The sequence below is a fragment of the Chiloscyllium plagiosum genome, unplaced genomic scaffold (assembly GCF_037043375.1).
Source record: "Chiloscyllium plagiosum isolate Xiang-an unplaced genomic scaffold, Cpla_swu_hap1 HiC_scaffold_4, whole genome shotgun sequence".
Classification (NCBI taxonomy): domain Eukaryota; kingdom Metazoa; phylum Chordata; class Chondrichthyes; order Orectolobiformes; family Hemiscylliidae; genus Chiloscyllium; species Chiloscyllium plagiosum.
This window is the reverse complement of record NW_028270142.1, coordinates 17,780,730-17,805,705: the sequence shown is the minus strand read 5'-3', so window position 1 is coordinate 17,805,705 and position 24,976 is coordinate 17,780,730. Positions and strand designations below refer to the sequence as shown.

The 24,976-nt window shown below is 42.7% G+C and overlaps 1 protein-coding gene across 4 annotated transcripts; it reads left to right on the top strand.

Annotated features, from left to right (window-relative positions):
* The first annotated feature begins 32 nt into the window (after positions 1 to 32).
* Positions 33 to 12,187, top strand: LOC122549382 (uncharacterized). Of its 4 annotated transcripts, XR_006311514.2 has the most exons (4): positions 33 to 173; positions 1,327 to 1,439; positions 7,424 to 7,513; positions 11,825 to 12,187. XR_006311514.2 is itself a non-coding variant. In XM_087985994.1 (3 exons), the coding sequence occupies exon 1, from the start codon at positions 3,093 to 3,095 to the stop codon at positions 4,083 to 4,085; it is 993 nt and encodes a 330-aa protein (XP_087842120.1). In that variant the 5' UTR covers positions 1,458 to 3,092; the 3' UTR covers positions 4,086 to 4,190; positions 7,424 to 7,513; positions 11,825 to 12,187. The 4 variants fall into 4 exon arrangements, 1 of the variants encoding a protein (XP_087842120.1); XR_006311513.2 differs by lacking the exon at positions 1,327 to 1,439; XR_015756905.1 differs by lacking the exon at positions 33 to 173 and having other exon boundaries at positions 636 to 1,439.
* The last annotated feature ends 12,789 nt before the right edge of the window (positions 12,188 to 24,976 follow it).

The following is a 24,976-nucleotide window of genomic DNA, read 5'->3' as shown; positions in this document are numbered from 1 at the left end:
ATCGGGCGGTTTGACGGTTGGAGACGGACCCTCCTCGTCGTCGACGAACTGACCCCGGGGGGGTGGGGGGTGGTTACTGCTAAACTTCACTCCCCCCGCTGGCTGGGCAACGCCGAAAGCCCGGTCACTGATTTCCCCGGGGAGGAGGAGGGGGGACATTGAGCCCTGAGGGGGTAAGCTGGAGGTTCTGAGAGTGGCGTTCGGCAAAATTGAGACCGCCCCCCCCCGCTGACCCGGGCCACCCCCACCCCCCGCCGCTGACCCGGGCCACCCCCCCCCCCCCCCCCCCGCTGACCCGGGCCACCCCCGCTGACCCGGGCCACCCCCCCCCCCCCCCCGCTGACCCGGGCCACCCCCCCCACCCCCCGCTGACCCGGGCCACACCCCCCCCCCGCTGACCCGGGCCACCCCCCCCCCCGCTGACCCGGGCCACCCCCCCTCCCGCTGACCCGGGCCACCCCGCTGACCCGAGCCCCGGGCCCCCCGCTGTCCCGAGCCCCGGGCCCCCCGCTGACCCGGCCCCCGCTGACCCGGCCCCCCCACACGCTGACCCGGCCCGGCTCCCCCCCCCCAACCTGGGGCCCCCCGCTGACCTGCCCCCCCACCCTCACCCCCACACGCTGACCCAGCCCCCCCCACACGCTGACCCGGCCCGGGGCCCCACGCTGACTCAAGCCTGGGGTTTGGCATGTGAAGAAAACCGGAAACTTTGACCTTCCTGCTCCTCGGATGCTGTGCTCTTCCAGCTTCACTCATCTGGCTTCAAGCATCTGCACTCCTTACTGTCTCCTAGTCTGAGGAAAGGCTGGTTTGACTGGGCTTCTATTTGCTGGAACTTAGAAGAATTAGAGGGGGTGGGATCTCATGGAAGCATACAACATCCCGATGGGACTGGGCAGTCTAAATACAGGGAGAATGGCCCCGATGTTGGGGGAAGCCCAGAATTTAGGGGGTTGCAGCTGAAGAATATGGGGGCAGGCAAACAGGTGGCTGGAAGAACACAGCAACTTCAGGCAGCATCAGGAGGTGGTAGAAAGTGAGGACTGCAGATGCTGGAGAGTCAGAGTCAAAAGGTGTAGCGCTGGAAAAGCAAAGCAGGTCAGGCAGCAGGAGAGTCGACATTCCTGCATCTTGGATACTGCCTGACCTGTGTTCTCCCTGCGTCACACTTTTTGACTCCGCATCAGGAGGTGGAGAAGTCAACCTTTCTTCAAGAAGGTTCTACCAAAAATGTTGATGTCTCTGCCTCCTGATGCTGCCTGGCTTGCTGTGTGCTTCCAGCCTCCTGTTTGGTCCTTTGGATTCTAGCATCTCTCTAACCAAGAGAATCCCTGGAGACACATAGGGAATACATGAGTTTACTGAAGAAGGAAATTAGGAGGACGAAAAAGGGGCACGAGATAACCTTTGGCTGTGAAGATTAGGGTGAATCCAAAGAGGTAATTAAGTATATTAAAAGAAAAAGAATAACTAGAGAGAGATTAGGACCTCTCAAGGACCAAAGTGGACTTGTATGTGTAGAACCACAAGAGATAGATAGGCAAGGTTCTCAATGAATGTTTCACCTCTGTGTTTACCATGGAGAAAGACATGAAGACTTGAGGAAGTTAATGGTGATGTCTTGAGGATAGTCCATATCACGGCAGAGAAGGTGTCAGATGTATTAGGATGTATGAAGGTGGATAAATCTCCTGGTCCTAACCAGATATATTCAAGAATATTGCAAGAGGCCAGAGCAGAAATTGTGGAGCCCTGAATGATATTTCTGCATCATCGTTAGCCACGGGTGAAGTCCTGGAAGACTGGAGGGTAGCAAATGTTGTGCCATTATTCAAGAAGGGCTGCAAAGAAAAGTTTAGAAACTATAGACCAGTGAGCTTAATATCTGTAGTGGGTAAGTTACTTAAGAAGATTCTGAGGGATACGATATACATGCATTTGAAAAGACAGGGTTTGATTAGGAGTAGTCAGCATAGCTTTGTGAGTGAGAGATGATGCTTCACAAATTTGTTAAGAGTTCTTTGATAAAGTGACTGGGAAGGTTGATGAGGGCAGGGTAGTAGACATAGTCTATAAGCATTTCAGTAAGGCCTTTGATAAGGTTCCACATGGTAGGATGCTCTGGAAGCTGAGTTCACATGGAGCCTAGTGCGAGCTGGCAAATTGGATACAAAATTGGCTTGATGGTATGAAGCAGAGGGTAATGGTGGAAGGACGCTTGTCAGACTGGAGGTCTGTGACTAGTGGAGTGCTTTAGGGGTCAGTGCTGGGCCTATTGTTGTTTGTTAGATCTTGGAGTTCAGGTTCACAGTTCTCTGAAAGTGGAGTCACAGGGTAGACGGGGTAATGAAGAAGTCTTTTGACACGCTGTCCTTCTCATCGGTCAGGGCATTAAGTATAGAAGTTGCAAGTTATGTTGCAGTTGTACAGGACGTTGGTGAGGCTGCACTTGGAGTATTGTGTGCAGTTTTGGTCACCTTGTTATATGAAGGACGTTATTAAACTGGAAAGAGTGCAGCAGAAATTTACAAGGATGTTGTTTGGACTCAATGGTCTGAATTCTAGGGAGAGGTTGTTCACGCTAGGACGTTTTTTCTTTTGATCATAGGAGATTGAGGGGATACATTTATAGAGGTGTATAAGATCATGAGAGGCATGGATAGGATGAATGCTCTTAGTCCTTTTCCCAGGGTTGGGGAATCGAGGACTAAGAGACTGGGGGGATGTGACTACAGTGTTTTTAAGGTTGTTGGTCTCCGACCGGTGCCTGCATAGTCACCTTTGTGATCGTTTGTACGTATTTTATCGATTACAAAGTAAGGTCGAACCTCCTCGTGGTTCCCCCCGGTAACGGCCTGTAAGAGGAAGCTTTTGATAGGCAATTTTAAATTGTCTAGAGGTTGTTTTAGTCTGGTTTTATCCTTGGTTTTACCTTGGTTTTACCGGTACTATACACCACTGGCAGTTTTATTGTTTCTCTCTGTTGTTTGAGCAGTACTCGGACCAGGCCAGCGAATACGACCTCAGAAAAGATACGAGACGGCTGGTGACCATTCGGTCTAAATTAGAAACAAAATTTGGCAGCGGCAATTATGGCCAATACCAAAAATTCCGGTTGGGTGGGAGACCGGGTAAATATCCGCCCCGCACGGTTACTATTGGTGGCACCATGCGCAAAATGTGTAAGCCAAAAATGGACTGGACAATCCGTCTTGACGCAGACGGAAGAGACTATAGGGATTATTCCGGCAAGGCTGTCCTCAGGCAGGCACGAGGAAGTCATTAATATCGTCCAGAATGATCAGGACGCAATTCGAAGAGAACAACTAGTAGAGAAGGCCCCTCTGCAGTCGGGTTCATTTAATAGCCGGACAATTTTTAATTCGAATTTTAATGGACCATTTGATTTTAGTCGATATGGAGAATCAGAGAGAGGCGAGGAGAGGTATGAAGGTAGGATTATCCACCCAATAATGAGGGAACCTGATAAAATAGAGGTAATAATTAAATACCCGGTAGATAATTTTAACTGTAATTATTGTAATAAGATCTATAATACTCCGGGGAGGTTTAGGAAGCATTTAAAGATATGTAAGGGAATTAAATCAGTTAGAGTTAGATATAGTAAATGTGAGTGGAAAGGGAATTACCAAGCAGTAGCATGCCACTATCCTAAGTGTTCTAAGAATGATAATAATGATAATAGTAATGATACCAGTAGTAATAATAATAAGGAAGGAGAGGTAGAGAAACTATACCACTGTGAATTAGGTCCTTTAAAATTTAAGACAGCCAGAGGATTGGGGCAACATGAAAGACATGCTCACCCCATTTTAAGAAATGAGAAGAGGAAAAGAGGAAAGGTAGAGAATAGGAATAAGACGGAAAATAAGGAGGATAGTAAGAGGGGAATATGGTCTTATGAGGAGGTGGAGAAAGTGAGGTCTGCAGATGCTGGAGATCAGAGCTGGAAATGTGTTGCTGGAAAAGCGCAGCAGGTCAGGCAGCATCCAGGGAACAGGAGAATCGACGTTTCGGGCATAAGCCCTTCTTCAGGAATGAGGTGGAATTGTTGCAACAATTAGAAGCAGAATTTAGTGGCTGCAAAAATATTAATAAAGTTATAGCTGAGAAATTAGGTTCTAAAACAGCAGAACAAATCTCGGACAAAAGGAGGTTATTAAAGAAAGGTAAAAGTCGCGATGACGATAAAGGTATAGATCAAGAACTGAATCTTAATATGAGTGATAATGATGAAATGGATAATAGTGATCGGGAGATAGATAGGGAAGTAGAGAAAGAAAGATTAAATGAAAAGAGTGATCTAGAGAGTAATAATATTATGGATAAAGTAAACTTTAAGAGTAAGTCACTAACAGAACTAATTAAAATAGTAGAGGATGATATGGGAAGGAATAAAGGTATTAATAAGGAATTTGAGAATATAATGGGTACGATAATGGATAAATTGGGAACGAATAAGGAAGGTGATAAAGATAAGAAGGAGACTCGCATTAAACGAATAGGTTTGAAGCAAAGGGATAGTGGACCAAGAATGAAGAGGAAGGAAAATAAGGCTAAGAGAAGGTATAGTAAAAAGAAAGGTAAATTTAAAGAAATGCAGGTCTTATATAAAACGAAGAGACAATACCTGGCAAGAACCCTAATGGGGGCTCCAGTTTGGTGTGAATGCCCACTAAGTAAAGAATTAGAAGATTACTATAAACAAAGATTAACTAACTCTAATGATAAAAATAACTTGAAAGGTTTTGCCAAATATAAAAGACAAGGGGAGGGGTCGGTGAGTGAGACTCTGACTGGTCCTGTGACAGTAGAGGACGTGAATCATGCCATTAAGGCGATGGACGTAAAAACTGTTGCAGGGCCAGATAGGGTAACACTGAAGGAGATAGTTAAGATATTCAATAAAGATAATACAGTACTTCCTAGAATATATACTATTTGGATGAAATCAGGTATAATACCGGATCAAATGAAAATAAGCAGAACTGTATTGATTCCAAAAGTGAGCGATGAAGAAGGGTTGAAGGATATTAATAATTGGAGACCAATAACTATAGGGCCAATTATGCTCAGAATATTTACTAAAATTATAGCCAGTAGACTAAGTAAAGTAATAACTCTGAATAAAAGACAAAAGGGCTTTATGGCCAGTGTAGCAGGTTGCGAGGAAAACATTAAAATCCTGAAAAATATTATTAATGGGGCTAAAAAGAACGAGAGATTTAGTGGTAGTTTTCGTGGATTTAGCAAAAGCGTTTGACACAGTGGGCCACAAATTAATTCCTGATGAAGGACTTTTGCCCAAAAAGTCAATTTCGCTGCTCCTTGGATGCTGCCTGAACTGCTGTGCTCTTCCAGCATCACTAATCCACAAATTAATTATAACAGTTCTTAAAAGATTCCAACTTCCGTCAATATTTATTAATTTGGTTACAAACTTATATGATAATTTTACTCAAGTGGAAGGTTTTAAAAGTAAAACTGGAAAAATTAAAATTTTAAGAGGGGTTAAGCAAGGTGATGCATTGTTGCTGATTCTTTTTAATATTGTAATGGACCCTCTGATAAGTACCATCGAAGAGAAGAAGAAAGGAATATTTTTAGGGATAGATAGGAACAGCTATCACTGCGCAACATTAGCGTTCGCAGATGATATAGCGTTAGTTAGTCAATCGTATGATGGTATGGTTTATAATCTTAAACTTGTAGAAAAATTTTGTAAAAATACGGGAATGGAGGTTAATATAAAGAAAACAAAAGGATTTTACTTTACATATAAAAATAAGACAATTATATATAATGATAAAATTAACTGGAAGTTAAATGAAGGAAGCATACAGTTTATAGAGCCAGGTAGTATGGATAAATATTTAGGTGCTAAGATTGATCCGTGAATTGGCGTAAGCCAATTATACGAATGGTTAGGAAATTTAAAAAGATCCCCCTTAAAACCAGTTCAAAAAGTAGAAATTTAAAAACATATTTTATTCCTAGACTATATTATTATTTAGTTTTATCTGAAGTTTCTATTAATTATCTTAATAAATTAGATAATAAAATAAAAAGCGCAGTTCAAGAAATTTTACATCTCCCGCAATCGATCACGGATGGAGTATTATATGCCAAGTCCCGTGATGGTGGCCTTGCTTTAAATAGACTGTCAACCTTTATTCCAATCTCGACAATGAGGAAGTACGGGATGCTACAGAAATCTGAGGACAAAATCTTGCATGCATTATTTCGGTTCGAAGATGACAGTGTGGCAGCAAAAATGCATAAATTGAGTAAACTTAAAGTGATGGAAAACATCTGGAACCTGAATATTAATCGGCGATTGGGTGAAGAGGATACTATCAGGGAAGGTAGTGAAGATGAGATGGAAGAGTTCAGCAGTACCAACTATGCTAACTGGAGAAGAGCTACAGAGATGGATGGCCCTCCCCTGTCAAGAGGCTGGGGTTCATTATTATAAGAATGATAGTATATCCAATGGTTGGTTGACTAAAGTACAATATATGAAGACATCTAAAGTTATCAATTTGATTTTACTGAGAACAAATTTATATCCAACAAGAGCGTCAATGTCGTATGGAAGGCCATGTAATATCAAGAATTGCAGAAGGTGTAATGATACGTCAGAAATGTTTGCGCATATCACGGGGTGGTGCCCTTATGTTAAAAACATGAGGATCAAGAGGCATAATAGAATTGCAGAAGAATTAGTTAAGTATGTAAGGAAGAACGGGTGGACAGTATATATAGAACCGAGAATTAAAGATGTTGCCGGGAAACTTTGGATACCGGAACTAATTTTAAGAAAGAACACCAGGTCGTTGTTGTGGATGTAACTATTAGAACTGACCTTCAGATCAACTCGCTTGAATCAGCATGGGAAGAAAAGCTAAACAAGTATAAACATCTAGGAAAAGAGATAATGGACCTCATTGATGGAGGAACAATGTCCTTTTACGGTTTTGTGATAGGAGCCCGAGGGAAGTAGTTCGAAAAGAACTCTGAGTTGATGAAAGCCTCGGGTTCTTGAAATTTAAATCTTTTGCACAGAATATCACAACCCTTGTTTTGTCTTTGACCCTTGAACTTTTACGGATTTTTATGGACTCTTAATTTCTCCTATTGATGTTATTTGATAATGTTTTAATAAGTTTTAGGTATTTTAGAGTTTTAATTAATGATTTTGACAGTTTTTAACGGTTTTATTAATAAAAGTATAGAGTTTTAGATCACTTAGTTAAAAGGTGGTGGGTAGATTGGGGTGTTAAAAATTAAAGAGCACACTTCACACAACAAGTGATGAGCGGTCGCCTAGTCTAACGGTCAATAAGCCCAGCTCATCCCTTGCCTCGCTGCGATTCATAAAGTATTTTACTGTTCCCTTAAGATCATCCGGCTATGGTTTTGCTGGATAGAGGTATCCACGCGTAGACGAGCGACGTTAAAATCTCAAAAAAGACACGATCCATCGCGTATGGTGAGTGCATAAAATTAGGGGGAAAGAATAAAAGGGAATCTGAGGGGTAACCTTTTTACACAGTGGGGGGAGGGGGTACAAGTATGGAATGAGTTGCCAGCAGAAGTGGTTGAGGAGGGTACATTATCGAAATGCCTTTTAAATATTGCTAAATACTAGATAGGAAAGAATTAGAATTTCCCTGGCCATGTGCAGGGAAATGGGGTTAGTGTGAATGGACACACTAACCCCATTTTGGTTGGTATAGACCAGTTTGGGCCAAAGGGCCTATCTTGATACTGTGGAACTCGATGACTCTATGAGTAATAAGAGGTAAGCCATTCAGGACTGAGATGAAGAATTTCTTCACTTAGAGTTGTGAACCTGTGGAATTCTCTCCCACAGGAAGTTGTTGGGGCCAGTTAATTAGATATGTTTAAATGGGAGCTGGATGTGGCCCTTGCAGATAAAGGTTATCAAGGGATATGGAGAGAAAGCAGGAGTGGGATGCTGGAGTTGCATGATCAGTTGTGATCATGTTAAAAAGTGGTGCAGACTGGAAGGACCAAAAGGCCTACATATTATTTTCTATGTTTCTAAGGGAATTTAATGTGCTGGAAAGAAAGAGAAACAGGAGATGTTCAACAGATCAGTCCTGAGAAATGGCATTAAATGGGTGTTGTTACTGCCTCATGGTAATTCCAACAATGTTGTGGTGTCGTCTTGGCTTTCCCTTGAGGTTCCAGTGTGAAAGCCACCTGCTCAGAGTGGTAGTCAGGTAGTTAAAGTGATTAAACAGGTAACTGAAGATAATTTTTAATCAAATTGTTATCACACACTTCTGGAGTAGGTGGTACTTGAACCAAGGCCTGCCTAGCTCAAAAGTAGAGAAACTCTGTTATTGCACCATAAGAGGCCATTATAACTTTAGGTAGGGAATTCTGTCTCAGTGACAGTACCATTTCACCATGATCAAAATCATAACAGGCAATTGGAGGGCATTTTGTCAGAGGTGTATGGGCCCCTCACATTGATTGGCACTTCCTCTAAATGGTTGAGACAGCTGCACAACCTTTCATTGAAGCTATTCAATCCATTATATTCAAGAAAACGGGGAATCTGCAAAGAGGAGCTCATTTTTTGCCAGACTTTTCATAAGGGAACTTAAAAATTGGGAGTTAAACGCAGAGACAGAGGGTTGAATCTAATAGAAATCCAAGAAAAGTGGGCCATAGCACAATTTATGGCAGCATTGCATGACTTGATATCAGCAGCATCTTGCAACTATCTTTGTTTTTGAGTGGCAAGATGAGTTTTTGGCTAGGCAGTGGTGAGTTGCCAGTTAAGGGCAATTATATCCTATTAAATGCAGACTTGGCTTCTTAATATTGCTAAACATGGCTCCGTAGTTAGTACTGCTGCCTCACAACGCCAGGGAACAATTCCAGCCTTGGGCGACTGTCTGTGTGGAGTTTGCACATTCTCACTGTGTCTACATGGGTTTCCTTCAGGGCTCCGGTTTCCACCCAAAGTCCAAAGATGTGCAGGTTAGGTGGATTAGCCATGCTAAATCACCCTTAGTGTCCAGGGATGTGCATGTTAGGTGGGTTAGCCATGGGAAATGCAGCGTTACAGGGACAAGGTGAGAGGGTGAGTCTGCGTGGGATCCTCTTTGGAGGGTTGGTCTGTACTTGGGCTAAATGTCCTATTTCCACACTGTAGGGATCCAATGGTGCCAAACAAGCAAGTTATCACAAAGTCTCAAAATGGAAATTTGAGTAGATACTTGGCAAAAATCAGCTCACTGCTTGCTACAAAGAACCTCCATGTTGAGCACTAGATATCAACATGTCAGGACACATTCCAGGGATACTGGCAACCTGTACCCCACATACACGGACATTGAATCCCAATATATGCCAGCCTCTAAGAACCCTTGTGGCATACCTCTGGTTTACTTAGACGATTCCTTTGCACATCTGTGGTGCACCAGCACCTATTATTATAATGTTGCAGCTCTGACATGCAACCAGTTCATAGACTGGACCAGGTTGTGTCTCCAGGCTGCTTGCTCACTGAACAACCTGGATTCATGCTGCTGAGAACAAAGAATAATACAGCACAGGAACAGGCTCTTTGGCCCTCCAAGCTTGTGCTGACACATATTGCCCTTTCACACTAAAACTGTCTTCACTTACAGAATCCATATCCCTCTATTGCCTTCCTGTTCATGTATTCATTCAGATGTTTCTTGAATGCTGCTATCGTGTCTGCTTCCACCACCTCCTCTGACAGTGCATTCCAGGCACTCTCCACCCTTTGTGTGAAAAGCTTGCCTCATGTATTTCTTTTAAGCTTTCCCATCTGCATACTGAACCTGTATCTCCTCCTCTCCACAATGGGGAAAAAGCCTTATGCTTTCCATCTATTCAGCCCATTCACAATCTTATAAACTTGAATCAAATCACCCCATAAGCTCCTGTGTTCCAGTGGAAGCAAACCTAGTCTATTCAACTTTTCTTCATAGTTAAAACCCCCTACCAGTCAACATCTTGGTAAATCTTTTCTTTACCCTCTCCAAAACATCCACAGCCTTCTGGTAATGTGACCAGAACTGTACACATGCCTTACATTGCCTTGCCTTGCCTTTTGCTTTGCTGTCCCAACCAGAGCTTCCAGGCTCACTGTTCCTGTGTTTTGACATGCCAATTTGCATAAAAACAATGACAGAATCTTGTCATGATTGTCAACGGCCATCAATCAAGTCAAGAGAGATAGACTTCGCTCAGGATGTCCCAGCTAAGTAAGACAAGGACAGCTTCCAATACCAGTCCGTGGGCTTGGACACAGTCAATCAGCCAATCTGACAGTCAAAATCAAGTTGCTCACCATGTGAGGGGTGAGGAGCCTAATGTCAAGCAATTCACTATCCACCATCCCTCTGTCTGCCCTATTTTGGGCAATTTTCTGCTAGAATGAGAGAGGGGCAGGTATTACAGGAGATCCAAGTGGGCGCTATAGCTGTTAGTTGTGGTGGAACTGTTGAAGTATATTTTGTTCTACAAATCCAGATGACACAAGTTTCTGTACAATGATAGATGCTTTACTATCGGACAGCTGGCAAGAGATTCAAAATGTCCCCAAAGTAGCCGTGAGTCTACTTGTGGTGACACTTTTACACAAATCTCTGCCCTGCACACAAAGACAGTATTTTTTCTAGGGATTAAACAAAAGGTTTATCAGTCACATGGTCAATTGTCATTACATAGTTTAAGATAGGTAATTATGAATTTACAAAACCTGATGAATGTCGATGTCCTGTGGTAACTTGTGAATGGATTTCAGGGACTGATTATTGTATTCTTCATGATCATGTTTTGATGGGAAGAAATTAAAACGGAAGGGTTTTGCCTGTTCTCAATGGGGGATTCACATACCTATGCTAATGTGGAGGGGAAGTAAGATATTGGGAGCAGGAGACTGTTTAACAGGGTTATGGCTAAGGCTATCAGTCTTGTCTGGGAAGGACAAATACCTCTGTCTGAGGCTACAGGGGAATCCATATGTGTGGCTCCATTTCTGAGATACAGTCAGCGTCCCCCCTACTGAGATCTTCTGTCTGTATTGTAAGACTATAGGCTTTCTGTTGATACTGCAGTAAGTCCTTTGGTAATGGAATGTTTAACCCTTGAGTCCCCAATGTGTCCTGAAAGAGAAGTAAAGGATGGAACTGACCCCACTGTGGCATTTTAATTTTCTCAGAAGTGTCCTGAGCAGGTAAGTCTGCAGAGCAGAGCATGTACAGCAGAGCAGAGCATGTGTTGGGGGTTTAAGGTGGGTGACAGCAAGTGAGGGAAGATGTCGCAGGCTATTGTGAGAGTGGTAGAGCATAAGACTTGGTGGGAGGTGGTGGTAGAACCACCGCTGATTTTTCACTACTTTTATTTTTACTCTCTTATCAGCTTTGATTTGGAGTTGTAAACTGGAAATTGTCAGCTGAGAATGAGGACTCATGGGCAGTTTGTGGTTAAAAGAAAAGGACAGTACAAACAAACTTTTGTTTGTGAGGCCAGACCTGGAGGCTAATTGCAGGCTGGTTCTTATTTTAAAAGAATTCCAACAGAAACAATGACACCTGGAAGTGTACGTAAACAGATAACAGAAGTTGGCAAAGTTGGCTTTTAATGGGAACTGGTTTTGGTAAGTCGAGAAGAGATCACATGTTCAAGCAGATGGCAGTTGTTGACTGGTAATTGAGGCCTCAGGGTGAGAAAATCAGTTTATTGGGATGGAAATGGAATTGATGTTATTTTTTGAACTGTTTTTTTCTAGGGGAGATGAGCTTGGCTGCTCCCAACACTGCATGAAGTTTCAAAAGCTGCCTGCCTAAATCTCCCACACCAACTTCCGGGAGCCCAAAGAGTAGCTGTCTTTGGGTGAACTTAGAAGGTAACCCGGATTGGTGGTTCTGGAAAAGCAGCCAAGAAGTCCATATTTATACCTGTGAAACAATGCATCATGAAAACCGTTTGAGTAATCTGGCCAGTTTTGTTATTTTCTTTATCCCTTAACTGTGTTTGTCTTGTTTTTGTATGAATTGTGGTTGAAAAGAAATACTTTGGGTGAATTAGATTACCATGTTGTTTAATTTTCTGCTAAATTTCTTGTATATTTAATAAATGGTTGCGTCTTTTGTTTAAATTGTGTTTGGAAATTAATTTTTCTTGAAGTCTGGGATTGGTTATTCAAAGGTTTGGTTAGGAACCATCAAAGTAACTATTGCAGTCTTTGACACTTCAATTTTACTACGTCCTGAATACAGAAGTAGAAAAACTGATGGATTTGATAATGTATGAAACATTAGGCTACTTAAGAGTCCATGATGCTCCAGTAGTATATTAGTATGGGTAGAAGATTGGGTAACTAATAGAACTTTGTTAGTGAATAGAAAAGAGAGGGATAAGGAGACGCTTTCAGAATGGTAAATTGTAACTATTGGAGTACCATAGAGATTAGTGCTGGGGGGGCCACAATTATTTACAATATATTAACCTTGCATGAGGAAGATGAATGTACCATAGTGAAGTTTGTGTAAAACACCGTAGCAGAGGCAGATTCAATGCTGGTTTTCAAAAGGAAATTGACTAATTCTTTGAAGACACAAAATTGCAAGGTTTCTGGAAATGGCTGGGAAGTAGGCCCAGCCAGTTTACTTTTGCCAGCGTGGACAGATGGGCTGAATATCCTTTCCTGATGCTGAAGCTATTCAATAATTTTGCATGGCTATTGATTTTATTGCACAACTCAACAACAGAAATTCAAGAGAGAAACTCGCCACAAGAGCCACTAAACCTCTAAAAATGCAGTTCCTGCGCACCTGCAAGGGCGTCATACATCCTGGTGGTCTGCATTGCTGTACAGACAAAGGTGGAGCTGAAGGAGCATGTGGAAGAGAACTCTGCTTCCTCCTCAGAAGAGGACGAGAATCAGCAGAGTGTGTGGCAAAGCCATTGGAACTCATGCAGAGGCGTCCTCACACGACCAGATGGTAGGGAAGCTCATTGCACCTTGATTCAGGAACACAGAGGCTGTAAGATCCTGGGCTGGATTTATACATTCAGCATCTTTGTCCACTGTCTATATTTCCTCAGCACATTCACATCTCCTGGTGTCCAGTCATTATCAAAAAGTGGCCTAAGCCACTTGTCCAACTAAGGCTGCTGCGATGTCCTAATACTACTAGAATAACATGTGTGGGTTGGAAAATACCTATTAACAGTTGTTCAATTGACAAGTGTTACAAGATGCACTTAATGAACTGCAGATTGATGCTAATCCTGCTTTTCTGCCCTCTTCCGAGAGTTTCTACAGGGTATGCCCTCTGTAACTGAGGTAGGTGCAGAGACCAGCTGCTTGAGTATGTGTCCCAGCATCTCAGATGCACTTGATGCTTACCTTTCAGTTATGGTGCCCTTGAGGATATTACCTCAGTATGCGCCACTTACATCCATACAGGTTCAACTTCAGTCAGAAGAGTTTTGAGGCATTAGGTGCAGCTCCATCAGAAGGGCAGGAGAAAGGGAACTTTCTGTCTCCAGCAGCTCCTTCATGGCCCACCTGCACATCTTCACCTGGAGTGGGAGAGCACTGGGCTGTCCATCATGCATCTATCGACAACAGTAACCAACGATACAGAGTAGGTATCGTACATTCAGTTCATGCCAGTCCACTGATCCTGCATCCATTTGTTGGACAGCTGCATATGAATGTCTTTATTCACTTGTGGGATGTGGACATTGCTGGCTGGTCAGCATTTATTGCCCATCCCTAGTTAAGCTCAAGAAGGTGATAGTGAACTGCCTTATATATGACAATTTTTGATACCTTGATTTCCATTACAAATGATGGCATAAAATTGAATTTATTATACCATTGTCGAATATAAAAATTGAATCAAATCTATGATTTTAAAATAATTAATTTTTAGTCATCAATTCCTTGTCATATTGTTCTCCATTGTCCAAACCTAGTTCTGATGTCTGATACACATATGCCTTGAAAAATCAACTAATAATTTATGAAACCTGATATGTCTGTGATATGTTGGGTTGAAAAATCTTAGAAATGAATTATGGACATTTTTCAGATCAAAATATTCCCATTTACCTATATCCATTTGCTATTGTATCATTAGGTGGCACTGTAGTAGGATTTCCAATATTACTTAATTGCATGGATCATTGAATAAATTAATATTGAAAAAGGTTTGAATCAATGTGCAGTTTCAGCTTTTAGCCACCTAGTGGTGTTGCAAAACAATTTTACTTTCCTGAAGCATAATGCCAATGAATTTCTGTCTTACTGCTGCTTCTGTTGTACCATGATAAATATTAAAGTTTAATTAACTATATTATCGCTATAAATTCTGAACTTTTATCTGGGATTCATAAATTTGTTTCATTACTTGTTCATAATATATGTGCATCACAATCTATTGCTCAACTCTAAATGCCTTTATGAAGGTAGTAAAGACCATATCTTTGCGTTTCTCTGCATTTTAAATTGTAGACTGAAATGAGAAAAGTTCTGCTTTAAAGCCAAGGATTGCAGATGTTTAACAAGCCAAGTAACCTGACATTCATTACAAGCATTATATACATAGCTGCTCATTCAAGCAGTAATTAAAGTGTGGTTTAGACATAAGTTAAAGTTGAAGGATTATGTTTTGGCAACAAGAAGCTGATTGGTCTGTTGAGTTGTGACCTTATTTTATAGTGATCACTCAATTAGCAGCAGACATCTATTGGCAAGGATATGTGCAAGTACTTTGCCACTCCATAAGGGTATCTATTTGTGAGTCTTAATTTTGTTTGCTGAAGAGGCCAATAGATTCTGTTGCAGCGTGGGCATTAGTGGATAGCAATAGTGGTTGGAAGTGGTGGTGGATGGGCCTTTCTGATGTTCTGTCTGATCTTATGCAAGAGTCGCTTTTGTTCAGTGGAGATCGCTTTCCTGGCATATAACTTTCTGCTGGATGACTTTTCTCCAGTGATTCCAGTTTCTAGCCATATCCTCCCGTTGTTGATGTTGATATGGAATTTCTTGAGGATGGTCCAGATGTTATCTTTGATGTGTTTCTTTTGGCCACCAGTGAAACACTGACCTTCCTTCAGCTGGGAGTACATAATCTGTTTTGGGAGGCATGAGTTGGGCAGTAAGATGAATTATGGTGGTGATGATACTGGCCTCCTTCAAGACGCTGGTGTTAGTGCACTTCTCTTCCCAGTACACTTCTCTTCCCAGGTCATCCACAGGATTTTTTGTAGGGATGTCCGGTGTTAGTGTTCCAGTGCTTTCAGGTGCTTACTGATGGTAGTCCACGTTTCAGCTCCACTTGGCAGTCTGGGAAGGACAATGGCTTTGTAGATCAGAAGTTGAGTCTGGATTTGTAGGTCATGGACATCAAACACCCTTTTTCAGAGTCGGGCATAGGCTGCACCGACACAGCTCAGACAATGTTATATTTCTGCATTGATGCTGGCTTTGGAGGAGTGAAGACTGCCGAGGTATGGGAAGTGATCCACATTTTCAAGGGGATGGTTGTTGACCTTTATTGTCAGCGATGTGGAGGGACTGTTGGGTGATGGTTGATCTAGTACTAGAGTCTTTTTTAATGTTATCAGTGTTAGCTGATGGTTGATGGAATGCTAAAGGTCTTTTTTTCTGTTAAGGGACTTTGATGCCTTGGCAAACGCATCCAAGATGCATTGCAGATCTTCCGCAGAGTATGCTGTGATGATGTCATCAGCATATCCAAGATGGAGCTGGTAGAGACATTGCCCTTGGCCTTGAACTTAAGGTTGAACAGAGCCAGTCAGGCAGCATCTAAGGAGCAGAAGAATTGACATTTTGAAAATAAGCTCTTCATCCTACCATTAAGGTTGAACAGCCTACTATCCATACAATAAATGATTTGAATTCACTTGGGCAGGTTTTGGCCAGTGAGATGGAGGGTGGCAGCAATGAAGTTAATGAACAGGGTGGGTGCGATGATACAGCCCTGCATGAGCCCCATCTCCACAGTGAAAGGCTCAGTGTCTAATCCACATCATGCAGCAGCCTTAGCATCGTGATGAATATAGCAGAGCAGCAGCATTGTGACAGTAACTGTTGCAGAACCTGGCTGCTAACTGGGTCAAAGGCCTTCGTTAGGTCGATAAAGCCTTGTTAACCAGTTGTTTTTGTTTCTGACACTTTTCTTGTAAATGATGTGCTGTGAAGATCGAGCCTGTTGTTCCTCTGTGCAGGTGGAAGCCACCTGTGAATCAGGGAGTATTTCCTTAGAACAGCAGACATCAAATGGCAAGGACATGTGCAAGTACTTTGCCAGTGTAATTCCCATAGTCAGTCTTGTCACTTTAGAATATGGTCACAACCAGAGCATCCCTGAGGTCTGAGGGGAGCTCTTCTTTGAGCCTAGTGTTCAAGAGCAAAGCATGTATATGTTCATGGAGCTGTGGGCCACTTTCATTGAGGTTCTCTGCAGAAATCCCATCAGGACAAGGGACCTTGTTGTTTATTCAACTCCTTATGGCATCTAGTACCTCTGTCGCACTGGGAGTTTCTCCCATGTCACCTTGCATGGAACTCTGGGAAGTTGGAAATTAGTTGATGATTTCCAGGTTGACTTTGGTATTATGGTTGAGGAGTTCTTGGAAAGGTTCTCCAGCAGGTGTTTATTGTGTCATTGTTCTTGAGCAGTTTTTGTCCCTCTTTAGATGCAGGCGTTTCGAACATGATAGCTTAGAATGTATACTGCCTCAGTGGCACTGAAGAAGCCTCTGGTCAGTTCTGCCAATTGCTGGATTTCCAAGGCCTTATCTGTCTACCATTTGTTTTTGAGGTCCCTTACCTTCTTCTGGACATCAGCTTTGGAATAGGCTATTCTTGTGGCCTTGCAGTTGATGTCATCCTGTTAGTCAATAAGCTGTTCAATTTCTGCATCGTCCTCATCGAACTAGTCCTGATGGTTTCTGGATTTGTACCCAAGGGTGTTATTGCAGGCACTGAGAATGGTTAATTTAAGTAGACTCCAGTATTCTCCGACGTCCTCTGGGTATTCCCAAGGTAGGCTTTTAGCAAGTGAGGCCTGTAGATGTTGTGTAGTGACCGTGTCATCCAGGCTCTCAATGTTGAATCTTAGCTTGGTCTGCTTCTGTTTTTGTGTAATCTGACGGACATTGCTCAGTGGATAAGGCAGTGATCAGCTGCAACAGTCTTCGAAGTTGATCACAGCTGTCATGACATTCACATCCCAACAGTCCCTAGAGCGAACAATGACATAAGAAATGAAATGCCTTCAAAATGCTTTGAATTTGTTTTTCTGATGAAAGAGTGTGTTTGTGAGGGTGAGGTTTGTACTCAATGCATTTTGTAAGAAGAAGGATTCTACTGGAGTTGACATTATCCTTCCTATAGTGCCATTGTGGTCTTGACCAACCCTGGCATTGAAGTCTCCAAGAAGAATTACCTTGTCCTCCTTGGTAATGTTTGACAACATAGAGTCATAGAGATGTACAGCATGGAAACAGACCTGTTGGTCCAACCCATCCACGCCGATCAGATATCCCAACCCAATTTAGTCCCACCTGCCAGCACCTGGCCCATATCCCTCCAAACCCTTCCTATTCATATACCCATCCAAATGCCTCTTAAATGTTGCAATTGTATCAGTCTCCACCACATCCTCTGGAAGTTCATTCCATACCTGTATCACCCTCTGTGTGAAAAAGTTGCCCCTTAGGTCTCTCTTATATATTTCCCCTCTCACCCTAAACCTATGCCCTCTAGTTCTGGACTCCCTGACCCCAGGGAAAAGACTTTGCCTATATATCCTACCCATGCCCCTCATAATTTTGTAAACCTCTATAAGGTCACCCCTCATCTTCCAGGGAAAACAGCCCCAGCCAGTTCAGCCTCTCCCTATAGCTCAAATCCTCCCACCCTGGCATCCTTGTAAATGTTTTCTGAACCCTTTCAAGTTTCACAACATCTTTCTGTTAGGAAGGAGACCAGAATTGCACACAATATTCCAGCAGTGGCCTAACCAATGTCCTGCACAGCCGCAACATGACCTCCCAACTCCTGTACTCGATACTCTGACCAATAAAGGAAAGCATATCAAACGCTTTCTTCACTATCCTACCTACCATTTGCCCTCATTGGTGCCAAATGCTGCACCTATATTCCCGACTCCAGTGAGAACATTATCAATCTTGCCGATCACATTCGGAAGGCTGCCTCCGAGCTCCGTGACATTAGCTCCCATTGAGATCTGTGGAGCTGGATGGGTGAATGGTTCAATCTTTTAGCAAATGTCCTCTTGCAGGGCCTCATTATACTTGTCATCATTTTCATTGTCATTTCAATTTTTATCATGTGTACGCTTTGGCTCAATTGTTGTTGAGCATCGGGGGATGGTCATGAGTCAGTTGTTGATCCCCACAGCAAGTTCAGACAGGCCAGTGAAGAGTGTACTTCAAGTTTCCTCTTGAAATCATGAATTGCCTCTGATTCCAGTGCATTCATAATCAATGAGTTTAGGTTCATTACCACTGAGTGCATACAAATATTCTTCCCCACACCTTCCTTGTGTCTCTTCTCAAAACAATGAAATGGTTTGTCACTGTCAACTGTTTGACCTCATTACTACATGCTGCAGCATCTTTAATGATATCACCAGATCAAGCAAAGTAAAAGGGACAAGATAAGATTTTACATCAATGAATTCTAAGATGTCTTCCTGCCACTTACCACCGTACTACCATTCTTAGGTTGCAAGTGCTTACCATTAATACAATGCAGATACTGCAGACCACTTTATAGTCAAGAGTGTGGTGCTGGAAAAGCACAGCAGATCAGGCAGCATCCAAGGAGCAGGAGAATCAATGAAGGGCTTATGCCCAAAACATTGATTCTCCTGCTCCTCAGATGCTGCCTGACCTACTGTGCTTTTCCAGCACCACGCTCTCGACTCTGATCTCCAGCATCTGCAGTCTTCACTTTCCCCTTCCAGACCACTTTATACCTCAGCATTCAAGTGCATGAGATTATTTATTCTCAGCATAGTGCATCAATCCTACTAAAAGCCTCACATATTCATTCCTTGGTTCATGTCCCTTTGTTATGTTATACCTGGGTTTGACTGCATCCCATGAAATTAAGAGTGCATTTCTTAAAATTCTTCTTCAAGAAGAAGGAAGTCAACTGCACCAGGCAACTCACCACACTTGCTGTTCCTCCAACTTCCTCTGCAGTGATGCATTGACATTCCTGGTTGGGAGCCAAATGAAGGATTTGAAAGCAGGAAAAAAAGTAAAATCATGGAAATTATTGGCCAACTGGTTTCACAACTGTTGTAAGTTACTGGACGGCCTTATTTGCATGTGCTTTTTACTTATTTGAAGACTGCAGAGAGTATTAGCAATTGCTAGCATTATTTCAACTGCATCAACTTGCACCTATAAAGCCTTTTTAAACAAAAACATCTTATATCTCGATTGAGTTTTTACTAACTGAGTAAAGTAATGGATGATGGTAGACTTGTTGATGTTGTATACCTTGATTTCCAAAATGTTTTTGACAAACTCCAATGTTTTTTGAAAACATTTAACAATACAGATTTCATTAGTGGGAGTAGGTTAATTTGAGCCTGATTATAAGCCACATTCCGTAGATTTCTGTGTGGAGACCATTCATGATTGTTATTTTTATTAATAATTAAAACAAATGTAATGTAGTCTACAGTTGAACAAAGATATGATTGCAACAATACAACTGAAATGGGCCCCAGTTTGACAAATAGTATTCATATTAGAGAAATGAATATGGACTGGAAAAATGCTAAGCATGAAAGGAAGGGAACTGAAGCCTGTTGTAAAAGGAAAATGTGGCAGCATTTCTTATAAGTATTTAAACTTTCATGACCAAGGAGCAAGAATTCGACCTCAATCAAAAAAGATACTGCATTCATATTTCAAAGTAAGCTGCAACAATTCATTCTTGCACAAGATCACAGTTAGCTATCGTTTCAAACACTATGAGCAGTTTTGAACCCCTCACAGTGAGTGATATTGAAGTTTGAGAAAAGTTCAAGAGAGAATATCAGGCTAACAATTCTCAATTTCAAGTACCTTAGTTATCCAGAAATATTTAACAAAGTCTGTCTATATGTGACAGTCATGATTTGGAGATGCCGGTGTTGGACTGGGGTGTACAAAGTTAAAAATCATACACCAGATTATAGTCCAACAGGTTTAATTAGATGCACACTAGCTTTCAGAGCGCCGCTCCTTCGTCAGGTGATTGTGGAGGACACAATTCTAAGGCACAGAATTTATAGCAGAAATTTACAGTGAGATGTCACTGAAATTATACATTGAAAAATACCTTGAAAGATTCAACAGACAATCAGGGTATTTTTCAATGTATTATTTCAGTGACATCACACTGTAAACTTTTGCTATAAATTCTGCGCCTTAGAATTGTGTCCTCCATAATCACCTGATGAAGGAGCGGCGCTCCAAAAGCTAGTGTGCTTCCAATTAAACCTGTTGGACTATAACCTGGTGTTGTGTGATTTTTAACTTTTATGTGTGACAGGTAAGCATAGACTCAGATTATAGGGCAGCACAGTGGCTCAGTGGTTAGCACTGCTGCCTCACAGTGCCAGAGACCTGGGTTTGATTCCACCCTTGGGCTATTGTCTGTGTGGAGTTTGCATACTTTCACCATGTCTGCGTGGGTTTCCTCTGGGTGCTCTGGTTTCCTCCCACAGTCCAAAGGTAGGTGGGTTTGGTGGATTGACCTTGCTGAATTGCCTGTAGTGTCTAGGGATGTGAAGGTTAGGTGGCTTAGCCATGGGAAATGAAGGGTTACAGGATTGGGGTGAGTCTGGGTGGGATGCTCTTCAAGTGTGGACTTGATGGGCCAAATTACCTGCTTCTGCACTGTAGGAATTCTATGGTATTTGACTTTAAGTATATAATGCAATAGAAATATGTGAGTATATTCATTCTGAAAACTTAGTTCAACTAGATAGGTCATGGAGATAGGGTGGGGGAAGGTAGCTGATGCATGAATTACACAATTTAATAACTTGATCGGATTTAAGGCAGTTCTTTTTTGAAACATTAGCATATCTATGGGACAAGTTACAACCTTGTGTTGAGTGTTGATTGACTGTATACCCCTCAAGTGTGCTTGACCATGTGCTGGCTGGGGCAGAGATCACACAATGCAAGAGGTCAGCTCCCAATAATGCAAGGGTTGAAAGTGTGGTGCTGGAAAAGCACAGCAGGTCAGCAGCATCCAAGGAGGAGGAGAAACTACGTTTCAGGTGTAAGCCCTTCATCAGGAATAAGGCTTGTGAGCCAAGGAGGTAGAGAGATAAATGGGGGGGGGGGAGGGGGTGGGGGGTGCGGGTGAGGCTGGGGGGAAGATAGCTCAGAGTGCAATAGGTGGATGAAGTGGGGGTAATGGTAATAAGTCGGCGAGGAGGGTGGAGAGGATAGGTGGGAAGGAAGATGAACAGGTCATGAGGGCAGTGACGAGTTAGAAGGTCGGATCTGAGATAAGGCGGGGGGAGGGGAAATGAGGAAACTGGTGAAATCCACATTAATCCCATGTGGTTGGAGGGTCCCAAGACAGAAGATGAGATGTTCTTCCTCCAGGCGTTGGGTAGTTAGCGTTTGGTGATGGAGGAGGCTCAGCACCTGCATGCCCATGACGAAGTGGGAGAGGGAGTTAAAGTGTTCGGCCACAGGGTGGTGGGGTTGCTTTGTGCATGTGTCCCGGGATGTTCTCTGAAGTGTTCTGCAAGTAGGTGTCCTGTCTCCCAAATGTAGAAGAGAGCACATTGTGAGTAATGGATACAGTAAAAGACGTGTGGAAGTGCCAGCAAATCTATGATAGATGTGGAAGGCTTCTTTGGGGCCTTGGATGGAGGTGAAGGGGGAGGTGTGGGCACAGATCTTGCAATTCATGCTGTGACAGGAGAGCTGTAGATGTAATGGTCTTTACGGAATGCAGATAGGAGTGGGGAAGGAAATATATCTCTGGTGGTGGGGTCTGGTTATAGGTGGCGGAAACGGCGGAGGATGATAGGATGTATCCGGAGGTTGGTGGGGTAGAAGGTGAGGACCGGGGGTGGGGTTCTGTCTTTGTTGCAGTTGGAAGGGTGTGGTTCAAGGGTGGAGGTGTGTGAAGTGGAGGAGATACCCTGGAGGTCATCACTAATCACGTGGGAGGGGAAATTGTGGTCTTTGAAGAAGGAGGTCATCTGGTGTATTCTGTGGTGGAACTGGTCCTGCTGGGAGCAGATGCGGCGGAGGCAGAGGAATTGGGAATAAGGATAGGGTTTTTACAGGAGGCATAAGGAGGTGTAGTTCAGGTAGCTGTGGGACGTCATTGTCAAGAGGGCAGTAGGAGGAAGTGTCTGCAAGTTGGCACCTGGCTTCAGCAGTGTAGAGGTCAGTGCGCCAAACTACCGGGGTCCCCTCCTTGTCCATTGGTTTGATGGTGAGGTTGGGGTTGGAGCAGAGGGAGTGGAGGGCTGCGCGTTGCGAGGGTTGAGAGGTTGGAGTGGGTGAAGGAGTGGACAGGTTGAGGCAGTCAATTGAGGGGGTGGACCTGGGTGGGATGCTCCATGGAGGGTCAGTGTGGACTTGATTGGCCGAATTACTTGCTTCCATGCTGTAGGAATTCTATGATCTAAAAAAATTCAAGTGACTTAATAGATATGGGTCCCACGAAGTTTATTAATCATTTGGCTATGACAAAAATGAGACAATATGCAGATTAAAAGTCTTCATATAAGAAGCAGTTCCAGGAATTAAAGACAGTTCAATTATTGTCAAATTTAGGAGGGACCAGAAGTTGTTCAACCTTGTCTGAGGTTGTCAGCTTTCTTATCTTCGTGACTCACACTCAGTTAAACTGCAAACTGAAACTCTTTGAGGGTTTGAAATTGCAGCTTACATGTATTTGCCAGTCAAATTGTTATAACAAATCAAAAGTCTCACCGGGTAATGTCAATGGATGGCAAATATCTTTAATCTAACTAAATGATGAATGTGTTCCTTTTATAGATGTGAACAAAAATATTTGCTTTTGCAGCTAATAATTTTACAGTATATCCTTTTCCCACAAATAAATGCTGGGTTTCAAGATAATTGAATTCAAGATAATTCAACCTCTAAAGCGAACAGTCAAACCGCATGGTTTAAGCAAGCCATTTCTTCTGTTGGAGCAGATTATATTAGATTAGATTAGATTCCCTACAGTATGGAAACAGGCCCTTCGGCTCAACAAGTCCACACGGTCCCTCCGAAGAGCAACCCACCCAGACCCATTCCGCTACATTTACTAAAGCATCTAACACTATAACTAAACCGTTTTGTCCCCCATCATCAATAACCTGTGGTATTTTCTTCATCTATTGACTACCACCAGTAAAACATCTCCTGTTTCCAATAAAACATCTCTTGCTTCCAGTTGAACAATACACATGCAAAATCCATTCAGGGCAATCCAAGCTATCAGAAGTGAGGAAGGGGGGAAGGGGCTTGTTTCCCCTTTTTGTCCCCTAGTCAAATATTGGTCAATTAACCTTGATCAACTGCTTCATTACTTACTATATTAAGACTCACAGCATTTTGACATTAGGGCACATGTAGGCCATTATTTATTCCTGGGAAGCTGGGAGAATTAGCAAGATTGGCACGGGTAGTCAGATCATGTGCCGTGGCGCTGGACTGAGCTACTACGATGGAATGTTTATTTGAAATTTTTTACCTGACTGTAATGTAAATCCTTTAACGATGTCTTACTTCTAACTTAAGTTTTAAACTCAGTAAAGTAATGCAACTACTTTTTTTTCCTCTTTTGTATCCAAGATTTGTACCTAGATACTTGTACTTAAGATGGCGCCGTAAGAGGCAGACATTATAAAAGCTTTTCACTGTAATTCTACAATAGAGTATACGTGACAATATTATTGTTGTGTCACCAGTCTTACCAGATCATAGGGGCTGCACTCTCATTAGAGATAAGTGACTGGTGGTGATTTAACCTGAGTGCCACCAGACCTCAGGCGAGAGAAGAGGTTGAGAAGGAGGATATTCTGATTCTGAAAACTGAGAACATTCAGTTTGGGAGAAGATTTGTAGTGCGGGTACTTGTTGTTGTGGTTCTGTTCACCGAGCTGGGAATTTGTGTTGCAGACGTTTCGTCCCCTGTCTAGGTGACATCCTCAGTGCTTGGGAGCCTCCTGTGAAGTGCTTCTGTGATGTTTCCTCCGGCATTTATAGTGATTTGTATCTGCCGCTTCTGATTGTCAGTTCCAGCTGTCCGCTGCAGTGGCCGGTATATTGGGTCCAGGTCGATGTGCTTGTTGATTGAATCAGTGGATGAGTGCCATGCCTCTAGGAATTCCCTGGCTGTACTCTGCCAGAGGAAACATCACAGAAGTGCTTCACTGGAGGTTCCCAAACACTGAGGATGTCACTTAGACAGGGACGAAACGTCTGCAACACAAATTCCCTGCTCGGCGAACAGAACCACAACAACATTCAGTGTGTAACTGTTTTGAACTGAAGCATCATGGGACAAGGTTATTGCACATATTTCAGGGGATTAGTATAATTAACAAAGATAATTAATTACTGCATTGGTTCTCAAAAGGTAAGCTTGCATTCAAAAATACAGTGTTTAATTTGAGACGGAATAACTCCTATCCCAGGAAGGCCAACATATAATAAAAAGTAAATGTATGAAAAAACTAGAGAGAAATTTTCCGGAAATGTTCTTGCGTCTAATTACCCCAGAGTTTTCCAAATCATTTTTTTTGCTACTTCCAGAAGGAAACATGACACCTAGAGAATAATGAGTGTCCATGAACTATGCAATATGCATCACAACTATATT